The sequence below is a fragment of the Gadus morhua genome, chromosome 11, assembly GCF_902167405.1.
Source record: "Gadus morhua chromosome 11, gadMor3.0, whole genome shotgun sequence".
Lineage (NCBI taxonomy): Eukaryota > Metazoa > Chordata > Actinopteri > Gadiformes > Gadidae > Gadus > Gadus morhua.
This window is the reverse complement of record NC_044058.1, coordinates 15,558,326-15,572,134: the sequence shown is the minus strand read 5'-3', so window position 1 is coordinate 15,572,134 and position 13,809 is coordinate 15,558,326. Positions and strand designations below refer to the sequence as shown.

Here is a 13,809-nt window from a genome sequence, read left to right as displayed (position 1 = left end):
ATGTTTTGTACTCTTGTGTTCTTCCAAAGGCTTTGACAACAACGGTGTGAGGACAGGACCTCGCAGTGCACGGCAGAGCAACCCTGAGGAGCACGCTAGCCACTACTTTAACACCTTCTCCAAAGACATGCTTGTTCAGGTAGAACTCAGACTCGCTCACTTACTCACTCGCACATACACCTACACATGCACACACACCTCGAATCCAGGTCACCGATAAACACAGCTGCGCTCATGTTTGAAATCGGCCTAAAATAAAAAACAAAGTTGAAAATCCCAAATCGTAAGGCTTCAGAGAAATACTTGAATGAAGGAGAGGGAGGTCCTTAATGTGTGACACACACACACACACACACACACACACACACACACACACACACACACACACACACACACACACACACACACACACACACACACACACACACACACACACACACACACACAGCGACTCTCTCTGTCCCAGGGGCCTTCCCTTTGAAGCCGTCTGCCCAGTGTGCTTCATGACTGGGTCAGATACACACCACACTCACACCCCCTTATGTAAGTCCCCCGTGGCTACAACAATGGCTCCCCCATCGTGCAGCTGGGGTGTGATGCATCCCAGGCCCCCAAGGGAAGTGAGTCGGACCGTTGCAGGAAAAAAGAGAGCGATCACCAGGGAGATTTTTTTTTTTTCTATTTTTTTCTGTTTTTGTACTTTCACCAACCTATACGTTAATATAGGCTGCGTGTTTTCCAAATATTTTCCCTGCCATCTGGCGTTCCGCATGCCACTTGTTGCAAGCACCCCTGGGGGGGGTGTCTGTGGGTGCTGCCGGGAACGTCTGTTCCCGGGTATGCGGCTCATTTTGTGGCAGACGAAGCGTGAAACATGAGGCGTGCTCACACGGCACAGGTGGATGGGCCCGCACTGATTCCAAACACGCTGGCGCTCCTGTAGAATTTAGCCAGGAATGATCTAATTAGCAATCCTGGGCAACTCTAAATATCGTGTGTGTGTGTGTGTGTGTGTGTGTGTGTGTGTGTGTGTGTGTGTGTGTGTGTGTGTGTGTGTGTGTGTGTGTGTGTGTGTGTGTGTGTGTGTGTGTGTGTGTGTGGTCCCCCAGGCGATGGTGAGGATCCTGCAGGGGAAGGCCCGAGGGGGGGAGGAGGAGAGCGTACTGATGCACGACCTCAAGCCCTTCCGGATCCTCATCAGTCTGCTGGACAAGCCTGAGCTGGGTGAGTCAATTTGTGAAGGTGCCGATATATTCTGTACTGTTTCTCTACTGCAGGGGTTCCAACCTTATTTGGGGGCAAAGACACACCTTGACCCATCCAGAAATTCAAAGAACACCAAATTAAAGTTTTAGGGCATGATGGGCATAAATGTTCCATATATTATTTCCAGGATACTATATATACTAGGTTATTAGCAGTTGGCACTCAATATGTTATACTTTCAACAGACATGCATTACATGGAAGAAGATATTGTAAAGATGACCAATTATAGAGATTCCCTATGTCTGGATGGTGGACTGTACTCCTAGACCAACCTGGTGTGCCCGCCCTGACACCCTCGTTGGGCACCATTGCTCTCGTGTTTAGAGCTGATGACCCACAGATCAATGCTGCTGTGGTTTGATGTGCTGTAGTACGGGCCTGTGAACCCGCTCTGTTCATAAAAGTTCTGCTGCTGGCAATCCCACCCTTTAGAGTCCATTCTGAGTAAATGGTTCCAAATAAACAACCGTAAAACTTTTGCAAACTGCCTAGTAGTAGTTGTTGTACAATGAAGAACTTCCATGTAATATATTCAACCCGAACCCATTTCCTCTTGTTCCCCCCTCAGGGCCGGCCATCCTGGAAGACGTTCTGATCGAGGTGTTCCGCACGCTGCACACCCAGTGCCGAACAGAGCTGGACCTGCAGAACCAGAGCCCCTTCAGCAAGGATCATTCCCACCTCAGCAGGTTGGCCCTGCCTCATGTTTCAGCCTCCTTAATGTTTTCGGTGCAGCCTGAGCCTGTTGTTAATGCCGGCCTCTCTGATCGATCCCCCCAGTAAGCTCAGGGAGAATAAGAAGACTGCAGAGCTGATCAAAACAGCCAACCTCCTCTTCAACTCCTTCGAGCCCTACTACATGTGGGACTACATCGCCCGCTGGTTTGAGGAGTGCTGCAGGTAGCGCGTTTGCTTGTGGAACGACGTCGATGGCGAGGTTTTGTATGGATGTCAAGTCAATGTAGTTGTTTTTCGTCTTTAGCTATTTGTTGTTTTAGTCCTGGCTTGAGTTATATCTCCAGATATATTTGGTCAATTGTCTTGAGGTATTGACTCGTTGATGTTTGTGTATTATTATTGAGAAACTTTCTATTTAACTTCTCAGTTAAATTTGTTAACCGTGTAAGCAAGCAGACCTGATTATCACATTAATAGTTGAATGGACCGCAGGAGGGAACCAAACCTGGGTCGCCACTGGGCACACTCCCTGCTTGGTTAGCGCACTAGCGGGTTTAGTCACAGAGCTGGCCAACCTCATATATCTTTGATGTGGTTGGTGGCTGCGGTAGAAACATGTCATGCTGCGGTCTAACCCACTCTTCCTTGCAGGAGGACGGTGAACGGTGCTGCCAGTGATGTGCCGCGGAACGCCTATAGCATAGATTCCCCATCACTCTCCTTGCTGGAGTTCTGCCAGCTGGTGGACTTCCTACTGGACATCGTGTCCTTGGTGAGATCCACACGCCTCAGCCCTGAGCTCTGACCTTCTGCGTTTTAGCACCGGCGTGTTACCGGTTGTTCCTGATGGGATCTTGTCCACTCCCTTTATTCTTTCAGTTTAAAGAGGCTACTTTGAGTCTTTCTTTTTATGTTGTCCTCCTACTCTGGGCCCACTTGCAGTGTAATTAAAGCATCACTGCAAGGTTGATCCTAAAGCTGCAAGGATTTTTTACTCCGTATTCTTGCAGAATGCTTGACATTCCTGGCTAAAGGATGTGTGTTTCTCCCCTGTGTGTGTGTGTGTGTGCGGGCAAAGCCTTTCTGAATGCCAGGTTCAGAAATTAAATCATTTACGTAGCTTGCTGCCAAATTTATTTTTGCTTTCTATTCGAACTATGCAAGCTCCTTCTATAGTGTTTCCAATGAATACAGTTTGGAAATTCCTTACACCACTTGTGTGTGTGCGTGTGTGTGTGTGTGTGTGTGTGTGCGTGTGTGGTCGCGTGGTGTGTGCCCTTTGCTCTGCTTGCTCCTGTCTGTTGAATCTCTCTGCTCTCTCTCTCTCTCTCTCTCTCTCTCTCTCTCTCTCCTTGAAGCCTACTAGAAGCATGAGGGTAATATGCCAGGTAAAGTACTGCTCTTTCCTGCTTCTTCACCTCATCTTGCTTCACTTAAGGCTGCGATTACATTTCCACAAATCCGGCCAAAAACATCCCCCCCAAAAAAAGACTGCTTTAACATCTCTGTGCTACATTTCAACATTTCATATTCACTTACACTAGAAGTGATAATGACACAATATTTCCACCACCAATTTGATTGGTGGTGGAAAAAGGCCACCGTGGCTATGCCTTTGTGAAAATGAAATTGATGCTCTGTATGTGTGTGTTCTGTCTGTCCGTCATTTATGTGTTAATTTGCTCCCTCATTCCTTCACATATTTAAGAAATATGATCCTTAATTCTATGCTAATTTCCTGACTTTGTTTCCCCAACTCTGAATTCTCATCATTTTCCTGGGCCATTTAGAATTTAACTAGTTTTATTCTCCAACAGATATAGAAAGCAAACCGTATCATATATCCCTCTTAATTCATTATAAAATGTATTAGTATCGAGGTAGAAGAGAGACGGGTGATCTAAGTTAAGATCCCAGACTGTACGGTAAGTATCATCTACAACAGTGAGGAATCATCGATCGCAGCATCAGAGTCTGTTTGTCAGTGTGGGACTCCCACATCGCAGTCTCCTCCACCCTTCTCCCCCGAGTCCTCACCCTGCCCTGCTCTGCTCCCCCCCACAGGAGACCTACATCGAGATCCAGACGGAGCACCTCCCCCAGCTGCTGCTCCGCATGGTGGCGGCGCTGACCGGCCACCTCCAGGCGCTGGGGCTGGAGGAGCTCACCCACTGCCTGTGCCTCTGCTCCAAGATCCTCAGCAAGGTGCAGCCGCCCCTGGTGTCCCCTCTGTCCCTTCCCCCCCTCCGCGGCTCGAGGGCCCAGGGCCACGGCGCGCCCGCTAACACCCCCACGACCTCAACCACCCAGGACATGGCCGGCGGCGAGGGGAATGGACAGGTGAGACAGAAAAGAGACAAGATAAGAAAGAGAACGCTTTACTTTTTCTCTGACTGATGTAATACTTTGGTGTGTTTGGGGGAACTGCGGTTCTCCTTTTGATTCCTCCACAAAGAACGCAACTCCATTGGTCGGCCTGAGTTTACCTTCATGTAGTCGCACTCGTACGCAAGCAGGGCTTGGTGAACGACATGATCAACATGAAAGACACGAGGGGAATCACAGAATTAGTCATTTAGCCCTTGTTCCCCTGCATCACTAAAACTGTTTTATCTTGTCCTCGTCCGAAAACAAGTGCTTCCAAGCCTTGAAGTAGCGTCTGATATTTGGAAGCTGATGACTCATTCCTCTCATCATGTGGGCTTTATAGTGTAACACAACCCTCCCTGACCCCTGTGGTGCAGCCCCGTTAGGGGCAAGACCCAGTTTGGCCCCTTATGCTCTGATGGCATCCCCTCTTCCCAGGGCAGGCTCCGGTTGGCACCCTGCACGCCTCTGCTCTGTGTTGCTTTTGGCTTGGGGGTCAAGCGCCTGGGCCTGGCAATCTCCTACTCTCGCTCAATGTCTCTTTCTCTCTCTCGCTCTCTCTTTCGCTGAGCACAAGGCTTTTGAAGATCCACTCAGAGGATATAACTCTGGGCCTCAGAGGTCCTCCTGGTCCCTGTCCATCTACCTGGCTGTTTCAAGTGCTTTGTGAGCGCACTGAAGCCTCACCAAAAGCTCACACCCAGGGGACAGGACAGATGGACCGCAGGCAGCCCCATTAGAGACCGGGAATTGGTCTCTCATGGATGGTTCAGCAGCACCTGAGTCCCTCTCTTTCTCTCTCTGTCTCTGTGTCTCTCTTCCTCTCTCTGTCTCTGTGTGGCTAGAGTAATGGAAACAAAAGCAATATACTGGCATATGGTGCCACATAGGTGCGCCGTTTCAAATCACGTTGAGCATTGCCTCTCCCACCCCCCCTCCAAACCCTCATCGTCTCTCTGAACTGCAATCAAAGTCGCTCTAAAGGGACATTAAAGTACTATGGATCGACCATCTGAGTCAAGGCTCTATGACTGGAGTCCTGCCTCAACTCAGATGCGTTTTAGAACGCCTGTAACGGCCACTTGTAGCAAAGCATTGTGGGATTCAACCCGCAAAGACAGTCTGTGGGTCTGTCTGCGGCTGCAGACCTGATTTGCAAATTGCTCCAGATTTAGCTGCAGAGGGAGAACAACCAAACAGCTGTGCTGTACTTATCTAAGTGTTTGTATTCGTCTGTATGATGGTATTGGTTTCTCTATGATGCGCTCATATCAACTACCTTGGAGCCCAGACATGAGACATGTTCTGCTCCCACAAAGCACTTGTTTCTGAATGCGAGACGCTATAGAGGTGCATCATGTCGAAATGCTCACTCCGCCCTCCCTCCGCTTGGTTGTCCTCTGCCACAGGCCACCTCCCCGGTCTTCCCCGGGAACGGGGAGGTGTTCCAGGACAACAACGCGGAGCCCCCGGCGGGCAGCCGCTCCTCGGAGTGCGGCTTCAGCGACTTTGTGCAGTACCGCGCCGGCGGGTCCGAGGAGGTGGACCCCCCCGTCGCCCCCCCCCCCGGCCCGGCCCCAGGAGAGGCCCGTGATGCAGCGCTGCCTGGAGCACTTCCAGCGGTTCCTCTCCCACCTCATCACCCTGTACATCGTCCCCCAGCGGGCGGGCCGCGACCGGCGGGCCGACAGCTGCGAGCTGGAGCCCGCCGCGGTGGGTGGGCCGCAGGGGGCCTGCGTGCGGCCGGGGGGACAGACGGAGGCGGGGGCCGCTCCCGGGGGGCCGGGGTCCCGGCAGACGGAGTACGTGCGGGCGTTCGCGGCCGGCTGTCAGCTGTTCCTGGAGTGCTCCAGCTTCCCCGTTTACATCGCCGAGGGCAACCTCCAGTCCTCCCCCTCACAGGAGGAGCAGCGAGGTGAGACGGGTTCATTACCTGTTATTGTGGAGGACCACCGATACAGAGGTGGATGCTGGGAATAAAGGATAAGGTCCAAGTGTTTATTTTGCCATTTGTTGAACTACAGGTGCACAGGGGCATTGGAATTTTTGTACGGTTCACTCAGTCAATGAATTTTAAAAGAAAAAATAGCACATATTATTAAACACATAGTAAAACATCCCACAGAGTAAAAAGGTCCACGCTCTAATATATATACTAATATGATAAATATGTAGTGCAAAAGCTGCCATAAAAATCACTTATATTAGATGATTCATCTCTTTTAAGTATAGGGTAGTATAGTGTCAAATACCAAACGGGCCATTTTCTACTTTATGAACTTTTGAGTATCAATAATACATCGGCAACAGTGGAAACCCTTCAATAATTCAACCCCTACACTGTCTGCTCCTCTCCCTCCTCTTTCTCCCCTCCCCTCCCCTCCCTCCTCTTCCTCCCCTCCCTCCTCTTCCTCCCTCCCCTCCATCCTCTCCCTCCCCTCCCTCCTCTTCCTCCCTCCCCTCCATCCTCTCCCTCCCCTCCCTCCTCTTCCTCACTCCTCCCCTCCCTCCTCTTCCTCCCCTCCCTCCTCTTCCTCCCCCTGCAGAGAGCGACCAGGCGGTGCCGCCTGCCTGGCTGCAGACCCTGATGGACGCCTGCTGCCTGGACGTGGACTTCAGCCTGCAGGGCGTGGCCATCTCCCTGCTCATGGACCTGGTGGGGCTCACCCAGTCTGTCGCCATGGTCACGGCCGAGAGCGAGGGCCCCCCGGGCGGCGGGGGCCCTGAGTCGGCCCAGCAGCCCATGAGTCCCAGCCAGGGCCGCGTTGCCGTGGTGATCCGCCCGCCACTCACTCAGGGAATACTCAAGTACATGGCGCACAAGACAGACTTCTTCAAGGTAACCCACCAAGAATCCTATTATAATGTGGACTTGTTCAGGCCACACTCCTGTCAAACTCAGACTTCTAACTTCTTTATAGTGCATAACAAAGCTATTTGAAACAATTTGTGTTTGCTCGAATATCATAGACAGACATGTATATTAATCATTGTTATTATACCACACAATAATATAAATATACAATCAGAAAGCCCACATTAACACTACTACACCACACCTTCCACTTAGTTCCCAGGAGAGTCAAGCACTTATTGTTGTAATACGATAATAAGCAGGGTATGATGTTACCGTTTGACTACACTAGTAGCCTTGGTAGAACTATCTTCCCCCAGCCTAGCTTAGCCTAGCCTAGCCTTGCTAATCCTGCCCCCTCCTCGTCCCCCTTGCCAGAGCGTGGCTGTGATCCTGTGGGAGCAGCTAGGCGAGGGCACGCCACAGCACCACCAGCGCAGCGTGGAGCTCTTCTACCAGCTCCACAACCTGGTGCCCTCCTCCAGCATCTGCGAGGACGTCATCAGCCAGCAGCTCATGCACCGGGACAAGGTTCGGCCACGCCCTAACATGATAACCTTCTGACGCATTCTCCCTGCAGTCCAGCATGCTTGACCTCATTTCACATGTGGCCGTCATGCAACGTACAGGGTAGCCGCATGAGAGATGGATACACAGCCATGTAATAAAGGGAACTGACCTATATATAATATGATTTAACATTGGTCGTCGTGAACAAAACGCACGCAGTCGCCCTTTAAGGAACACTTCCTGGCCATTATTTGTTTGTTGTCTTAATTTGTATTCCTTACAATCATGATGATATTTATAATACTGACAACACAGTCAACTTATATAGCGCTTTTGTAGGTACTGAACGTTGCTTTCTCAGGTTAAAATAATATAATGGTGAACTGGGGAGAATAAAGAGAGGAGAGAGAATTCCGGTCTGCAAATAAAATAACTGCATAAACACAAAGCATACAGAGCCGTGCAGTGTGACACATACATGCGCTCAGCAGAGGATAATATGGCTGTCGTGTGTGTGTGTGTGTTCTATTTGCTGCCTAATTGTGATCCTGATCCCTTCACAGAGAATTCGCCTGGAGGCTCACGTCAAGTTCTCGGTGCTGTGGCACCTGACAAGAGACTTGAACATCACAAAGTCTTCCCCTTTCACCCGCACATTTGACCGGTAAAACCCTGTCCCCGATGAAACATGTCTGTCGTTTGGTTCTTACGGCTCATTTAAACCGAGGCTCATTCAAGGTCGGTTAAATGCCAGTTCTGTATTCCATGACATGCGTCACTCTCTCTTCACATGTATCTTCCTCTCCCCCTCTCTCCCTCTATATCTCTCCATCTACCCCTCTCTCTCCCTCTATCTTCCTCTACCCCTCCATCCCTCTACCCCTCTCTCTCCATCGACCCCTCTCTCTCCCTCTATCTTCCTCTACCCCTCCATCCCTCTACCCCTCTCTCTCCATCGACCCCTCTCTCTCCCTCCATCTTCCTCTACCCCTCTCTTCCTCTCTTCCTCTACCCCTCTCTCTCCATGGACCCCTCTCTCTCCCTCTATCTTCCTCTACCCCTCTTTCCCTCGACCCCTCTCTTCCTCCATCCCTCTACCCCCCCTCTCTACATCTCTCCCTCTCCCACCCTCTCCCCCCTGTCCTCCTCCCCCCAGGTCTCTGTTCATCATGCTGGACAGCCTGAGTTACTGGGACCCGTCGGCCAGCTCGGTGGGCCGGGCCTGGCTCAACCAGGTGCTGCAGAGGCACGACATCGCCCGGGTCCTGGAGCCGCTGCTCCTGCTCCTGCTGCACCCCAAGACCCACCGCGTCTCCATCCAGAGGGTCCAGGCCCAGCGCCACTGGGCCCAGACCCTCCCCACGCCCCCCACCGAGCAGGACACCCCGGAGGACTTCTACATCAGGGATTCTGGCTTCTCCGATGGTAAGCAATGTTCTTGTAGTTATTAACAATGCATTTTAAAAAGTAGCTTTTCTGAATTCTTTAAGACACTTTCTGAATTCTTTAAGACACTAAATACATAATATAAAAGGGTGAAGATTACAAAAGGACGATAAACATTTTAAGTATTCTTATTTAATTAAAGTTATGTACGTGCTGATCTGTTATCAACACAAACCACTGTATATAACATTGATCAATGTAGAGTACAGCAACACTTTTTCTAATTGATTTGTTCTCATCGTAGCGTTCAGCCAAAGGGAGGATCAGCCGCCAGGAAGCCTGCCGCTGGGGGACCTGGAACCCTTCTGTCTGACCGTCAACCCCCTCAGCGACAGCCTGTCTGTTCTCAGCATGAGCCTCGAGAACCTGCAGCTGGCCAGCGAGTATTCCTCGGCCGACCAGCAGGGGGAGCCCAAGAGCTTGGAGTCCTGCGGCTCTCAGTCCTCCGCCGTTGGCAAGGGCAGCTTCAAAGAGCCCGACGCCGGCGGCAGTCACCTGGTCAACGGATCGGAACCCTCGGCAGAGGAGGGGGACCCCATAGAGGAGGTCGTTGCCTGCTTGCTGGAGGAGCTGATCGACCGGGTGGTGAGTTTAGCTGAGGAGGAGGAGGAGGAAGAGGAGGAGGAGGAGGAGGAGGAGGAGTTGGACGAGGAGGAGGAGGAAGCGCCCGCCGAGACCCCGTCCCCGCCCGAAGCCTGGACGCACACGGACTCGGACAGCACCAGCTCCTCCGACACCTCCACGGGGACCCGCCTGGACGCGGCCCCGGCCCCCGACGTGCCCCACCAGAGCCTGCCGGAGATGGTGGCGGGGGGCACCCTGGAGTTCCTGTCGGTGGGCGCGGCGGAGGGCGTCTCGGAGGAGGAGCAGCAGCAGCAGCGGGAGGGCATCACCCGCCACAGCTCGTCGCCCTCCATCGTCACGCTGCCGGACAGCCTGGGCCCCCCGGCGGCGGACCTCCGCCTGCAGGTGGAGGACCCCCAGCAGGCCCGCAAGCGCAGCCACAGCAGCACCCAGCTCAGCCTGAAGGGCAAGATCATGGAGCGGCTGTCGGACAAATCCCCCGGCGCCAAGCCCAAGGTGAAGAAGGCCAAGAGGAAGGAGGAGGAGAGGCTGCGCAAGGCCGCCATCCAGGCCGAGAAGACCCGGCCGCCCAACATCTTCTTCGGCGACAGCCTGGACCTGGAGAACTGGTACAGCTGCGGGGAGGGCGACGTGTCGGAGATCGAGAGCGACACGGGATCGCCCTGTGGCGGGACCGGCGCTAGCGGCGGCGGCGCACCTCTCTCTGCTACGAGCGGCGGGGTCGGCGCGGCGGGAGCGCGCCGGCCGTCGCCCGCCCTGCCCCGCTTCAACATCCACCCCCTCTACCAGCACGTCCTGCTCTACCTGCAGCTCTACGACTCGTCGCGCTCGCTCCACGCCCTGTCGGCGGTCGCCGCCATGCTGCGGGCGTCTCCCGCCGGCTTCGTCAGCGCCATCTCCACCACCAGCGTCAACAACACCTACACTCCGCAGCTGTCCCTGCTGCAGAACCTGCTGGCCCGGCACCGGGTGTCGGTCATGGGCAAGGACTTCTACTGCCCCCTGCCGCAGGACTCCCACACGCACTCCTTCCGCAGCGCCATGTACCTGGAGATCGTCATCTCCCTCTGCCTGTACTTCCTGCGCAGCTACTACTCTGCACACGTGGCGGCGGGCGCCCAGGAGCTGGCGGGCAACCGCGCCATGCAGCTGACCAGCGTGGAGGTGCTCACGCTGCTGTTCGGCGAGCTGGCCAAGGCCACGGGCGGCTCGGCCAAGGGCTTCGCCTCCTTCATCGGCGACGTGCTGTCCAAGTGCAAGGTGCAGAAGGTGGTGCTCCACTGCCTGCTCTCCACCATCTTCAGCGCGCAGAAGTGGCACGAGCAGCGGGCGTCGGGCGCCAGCGCGGCCGCCACGGAGGAGGGCCTGTCGGAGGACAGCGTGATCAACCTGACGGAGGAGCGCATCGACGGCTGCTGCGCCGTGCAGTCGCAGCTGCTGCGGCTGCTGCAGAGCCTGGTGGAGCTGGAGCACCGCGTGCTGCTGCCGCAGGAGGAGGGCGGCGAGGGCGGGCTGGGCGTCGGGGCCGGGGGCGTGGGCGGGGCCGGCGGCGGGGCCGGGGGCGGCGGCGGCGGGATAGGGGCGGCGGCGGGGCCCGGGTTCGAGCTGCTGGGCTGCAGCGAGGTGGAGCACGTGAACCCTCAGCAGCCCATGACCTCGCTGCAGTACCTCCACGGGCAGCCCATCACGGCGCAGGGCATGTTCCTGTGCGCGGTGATCCGGGCGCTGCATCAGCACCACGCCTGCAAGATGCACCCGCAGTGGATGGGGCTGATCACGGCCACGCTGCCCTACATGGGGCGCGTGCTGCGCCGTGTGGTGGCCTCGGTCACGCTGCAGCTCTGCCGGAACCTGGACAACCTGCTGCAGCAGTACCGCTACGAGAGCGGCATAACCGACGTCAGGTGAGGCCGGGAGCCTTTGACCTTTTTGACTCCTTTCATAATCAGCAAATGATATTAATACAGTTAGTCTGCAGCGTTGTGGGTATACATATACACATCTTAACTCGCATGGCCCAGGGAGTTGAAGAGTGCTTGTTTATTGGTACATCAGCATTGGCACATGTGCTTCATAGATGTATGTTCTTCGTAACGATTCTTAAAGATTCTTGAATTATTCATAAAGTCTGTTCCCTGTCGTTGCTTGTTGATCCAGACCTCAGTGGATGGCTCTGTGCATCCCTCCGGACTTGATTCTGACTGTGCTCGAGGGGGTGACTGCAATCATCCACTACTGCCTCCTGGACCCATCTTCCCAGTACCATCAGGTGGGGGCGCTGTCTACCACCAATGTGCTGATGGCTGACGATGTCACCTTTTCACAGAGGCAACCTCATCACGCGGGGGTTGGCAACTAGCTGCCAGCCGGCTGTAGCCGTCTAGAGGGGACCTCTGGTGTCTCCTCGCTTGAACTATAAAGTACTCCTGTGACGTCGTATTTGCTTATCCATTAGGCCATAAGGCCGACTTATGGTTTGTATCTGATGGGATTTCAGGTTGACGACGTTTGTGGTCTAATTAATCCACTGTCACGCTGGCTTGTGAATAATTAGGAAAGATGATGTGGACTTAATTGTTTTAAGTCTGTCTATTATTAGGCTGAGTGTGCTGTTGAGTGGTAGGCATGTTAAATTAATCTGGTTGATATTGCAACACGCTCAATTGACATTGCTTATAATTGCAGGAGCGGGAATTTCGCCCTGATATTTGTAGAATCACATCGTTTCAACGGAGTAGAGCACAAGCAGTGCATACCTGGCTGTATTTGGAAGCTCGCTTCAAATATGACTCAAGTCTATTTTGGAATGCATTCATTCATTCAACATTCTGTGTTTGTGATGACAAGGCTGTGTGGTTTGGACTTTACCTTACAAACATATATTTAAGATACAATCTAAACTTAGAGTTACTAAAAATGCATGTCTGCTCTTTAAATGTAGCGGGGCGCAGTCAGCAGACTAAACTAGAGACGATTACACACATTAAACTTGGACCATGTTTCCTGGTACATTAGAGTATAAGACCCATAGCATCATGAGCGACGCCTGTGTGTGTGTCCTAAGACCTCTGAAAGGGTCTATCGCTCCAGACACGCCCCTTCTCATGTGTGTTTATGTGTGTGTCTGTGGTACCTGTGGTGTGTGTGTGTGTGCCCCCTCCTCAGCTGAAGGTCAACGTGGACCAGAAGCACCTTGCGGAGGCGCGGGCCGGCATCCTGTCCATCCTGCACACCATCATGTCCTCGGTCACCCTGCTGTGGAGCGTCCTCCACCAGGCAGACAGCTCCGACAAGCCCGCCGTGGCCTCGGGCTGCTCCACCTCCCTCATCAACCTGGGCTCCACCAAGGTACCGCCCCGCCTCTAGAGCACCAACACACAGGTTCAGTCTGGAGCAGGCCAGCGCCAAGACGACACTCAAAGCCCTCAAACCGATTGGTCATTTTAGGGCTTTTCTTTACTTCGAAAGTTTGATTAATTGTTAAAAAATATATATTTTCATCGTTTTTTTTGTGCCTTTTATGGTCAGGACAGTGAAGCGACAGGAACGTGTGTTAGATAAGACAGTGACTTGTAGGATGGGCATACAGGTGGGAGTGGACCCTGGGTCGCTACAAGGTGTTCTGTCTAGCACATGGTTAGCGTACTAGCGGGTTGGGCCTGCCGCCTCTTTCATGATCAATTTAAAAAATACAACCAACCCAACAAACTGCCCCCTGCTGACAACCGTCTCTCGCCATGAGCACTTCTGTGAGAATTGTATCGGGACCACCGTTTGAGCGTTTTACTGTCGTGACATATTATGACTTATTCCTGGCCCTGGACCACTGGACGGCCCTGCTCGTTGAAGCCTGTACACTCTGAGGGAGCGAGGGAGGGAGGCAGTTATTTAACACTGGCAATAAAACCTCAGAATCATCTGGGACTTATCTGTGATGGTTGTACCCTACAGTTGAATCCAGATCAATGCAAGCACCATTCCTTCACAAAGCCCTATGGAGGTTGTCGGTTAAACGGCTCAATCGTGTGCCCTTATTCAGGCTATAAATCCTATTACGTACGCCCGCCAGCATGCACACTCGCACACACACACACACTCACA

At 53.3% G+C, this 13,809-nt stretch overlaps 1 protein-coding gene across 1 annotated transcript in view; it reads left to right on the top strand.

Annotated features, from left to right (window-relative positions):
- The window catches only part of dop1a (DOP1 leucine zipper like protein A), a 28,216-nt gene that overhangs the window by 4,107 nt on the left and 10,300 nt on the right, over positions 1-13,809 (top strand). The window contains 15 exon segments of the mRNA XM_030370204.1: positions 30-139; positions 1,110-1,224; positions 1,837-1,957; positions 2,049-2,168; positions 2,598-2,718; positions 4,011-4,286; positions 5,723-5,856; positions 5,858-6,228; positions 6,860-7,152; positions 7,546-7,698; positions 8,241-8,341; positions 8,834-9,102; positions 9,368-11,612; positions 11,866-11,977; positions 12,874-13,056. Of these exon segments, the coding sequence (XP_030226064.1) occupies positions 30-139; positions 1,110-1,224; positions 1,837-1,957; positions 2,049-2,168; positions 2,598-2,718; positions 4,011-4,286; positions 5,723-5,856; positions 5,858-6,228; positions 6,860-7,152; positions 7,546-7,698; positions 8,241-8,341; positions 8,834-9,102; positions 9,368-11,612; positions 11,866-11,977; positions 12,874-13,056 (4,724 nt within the window).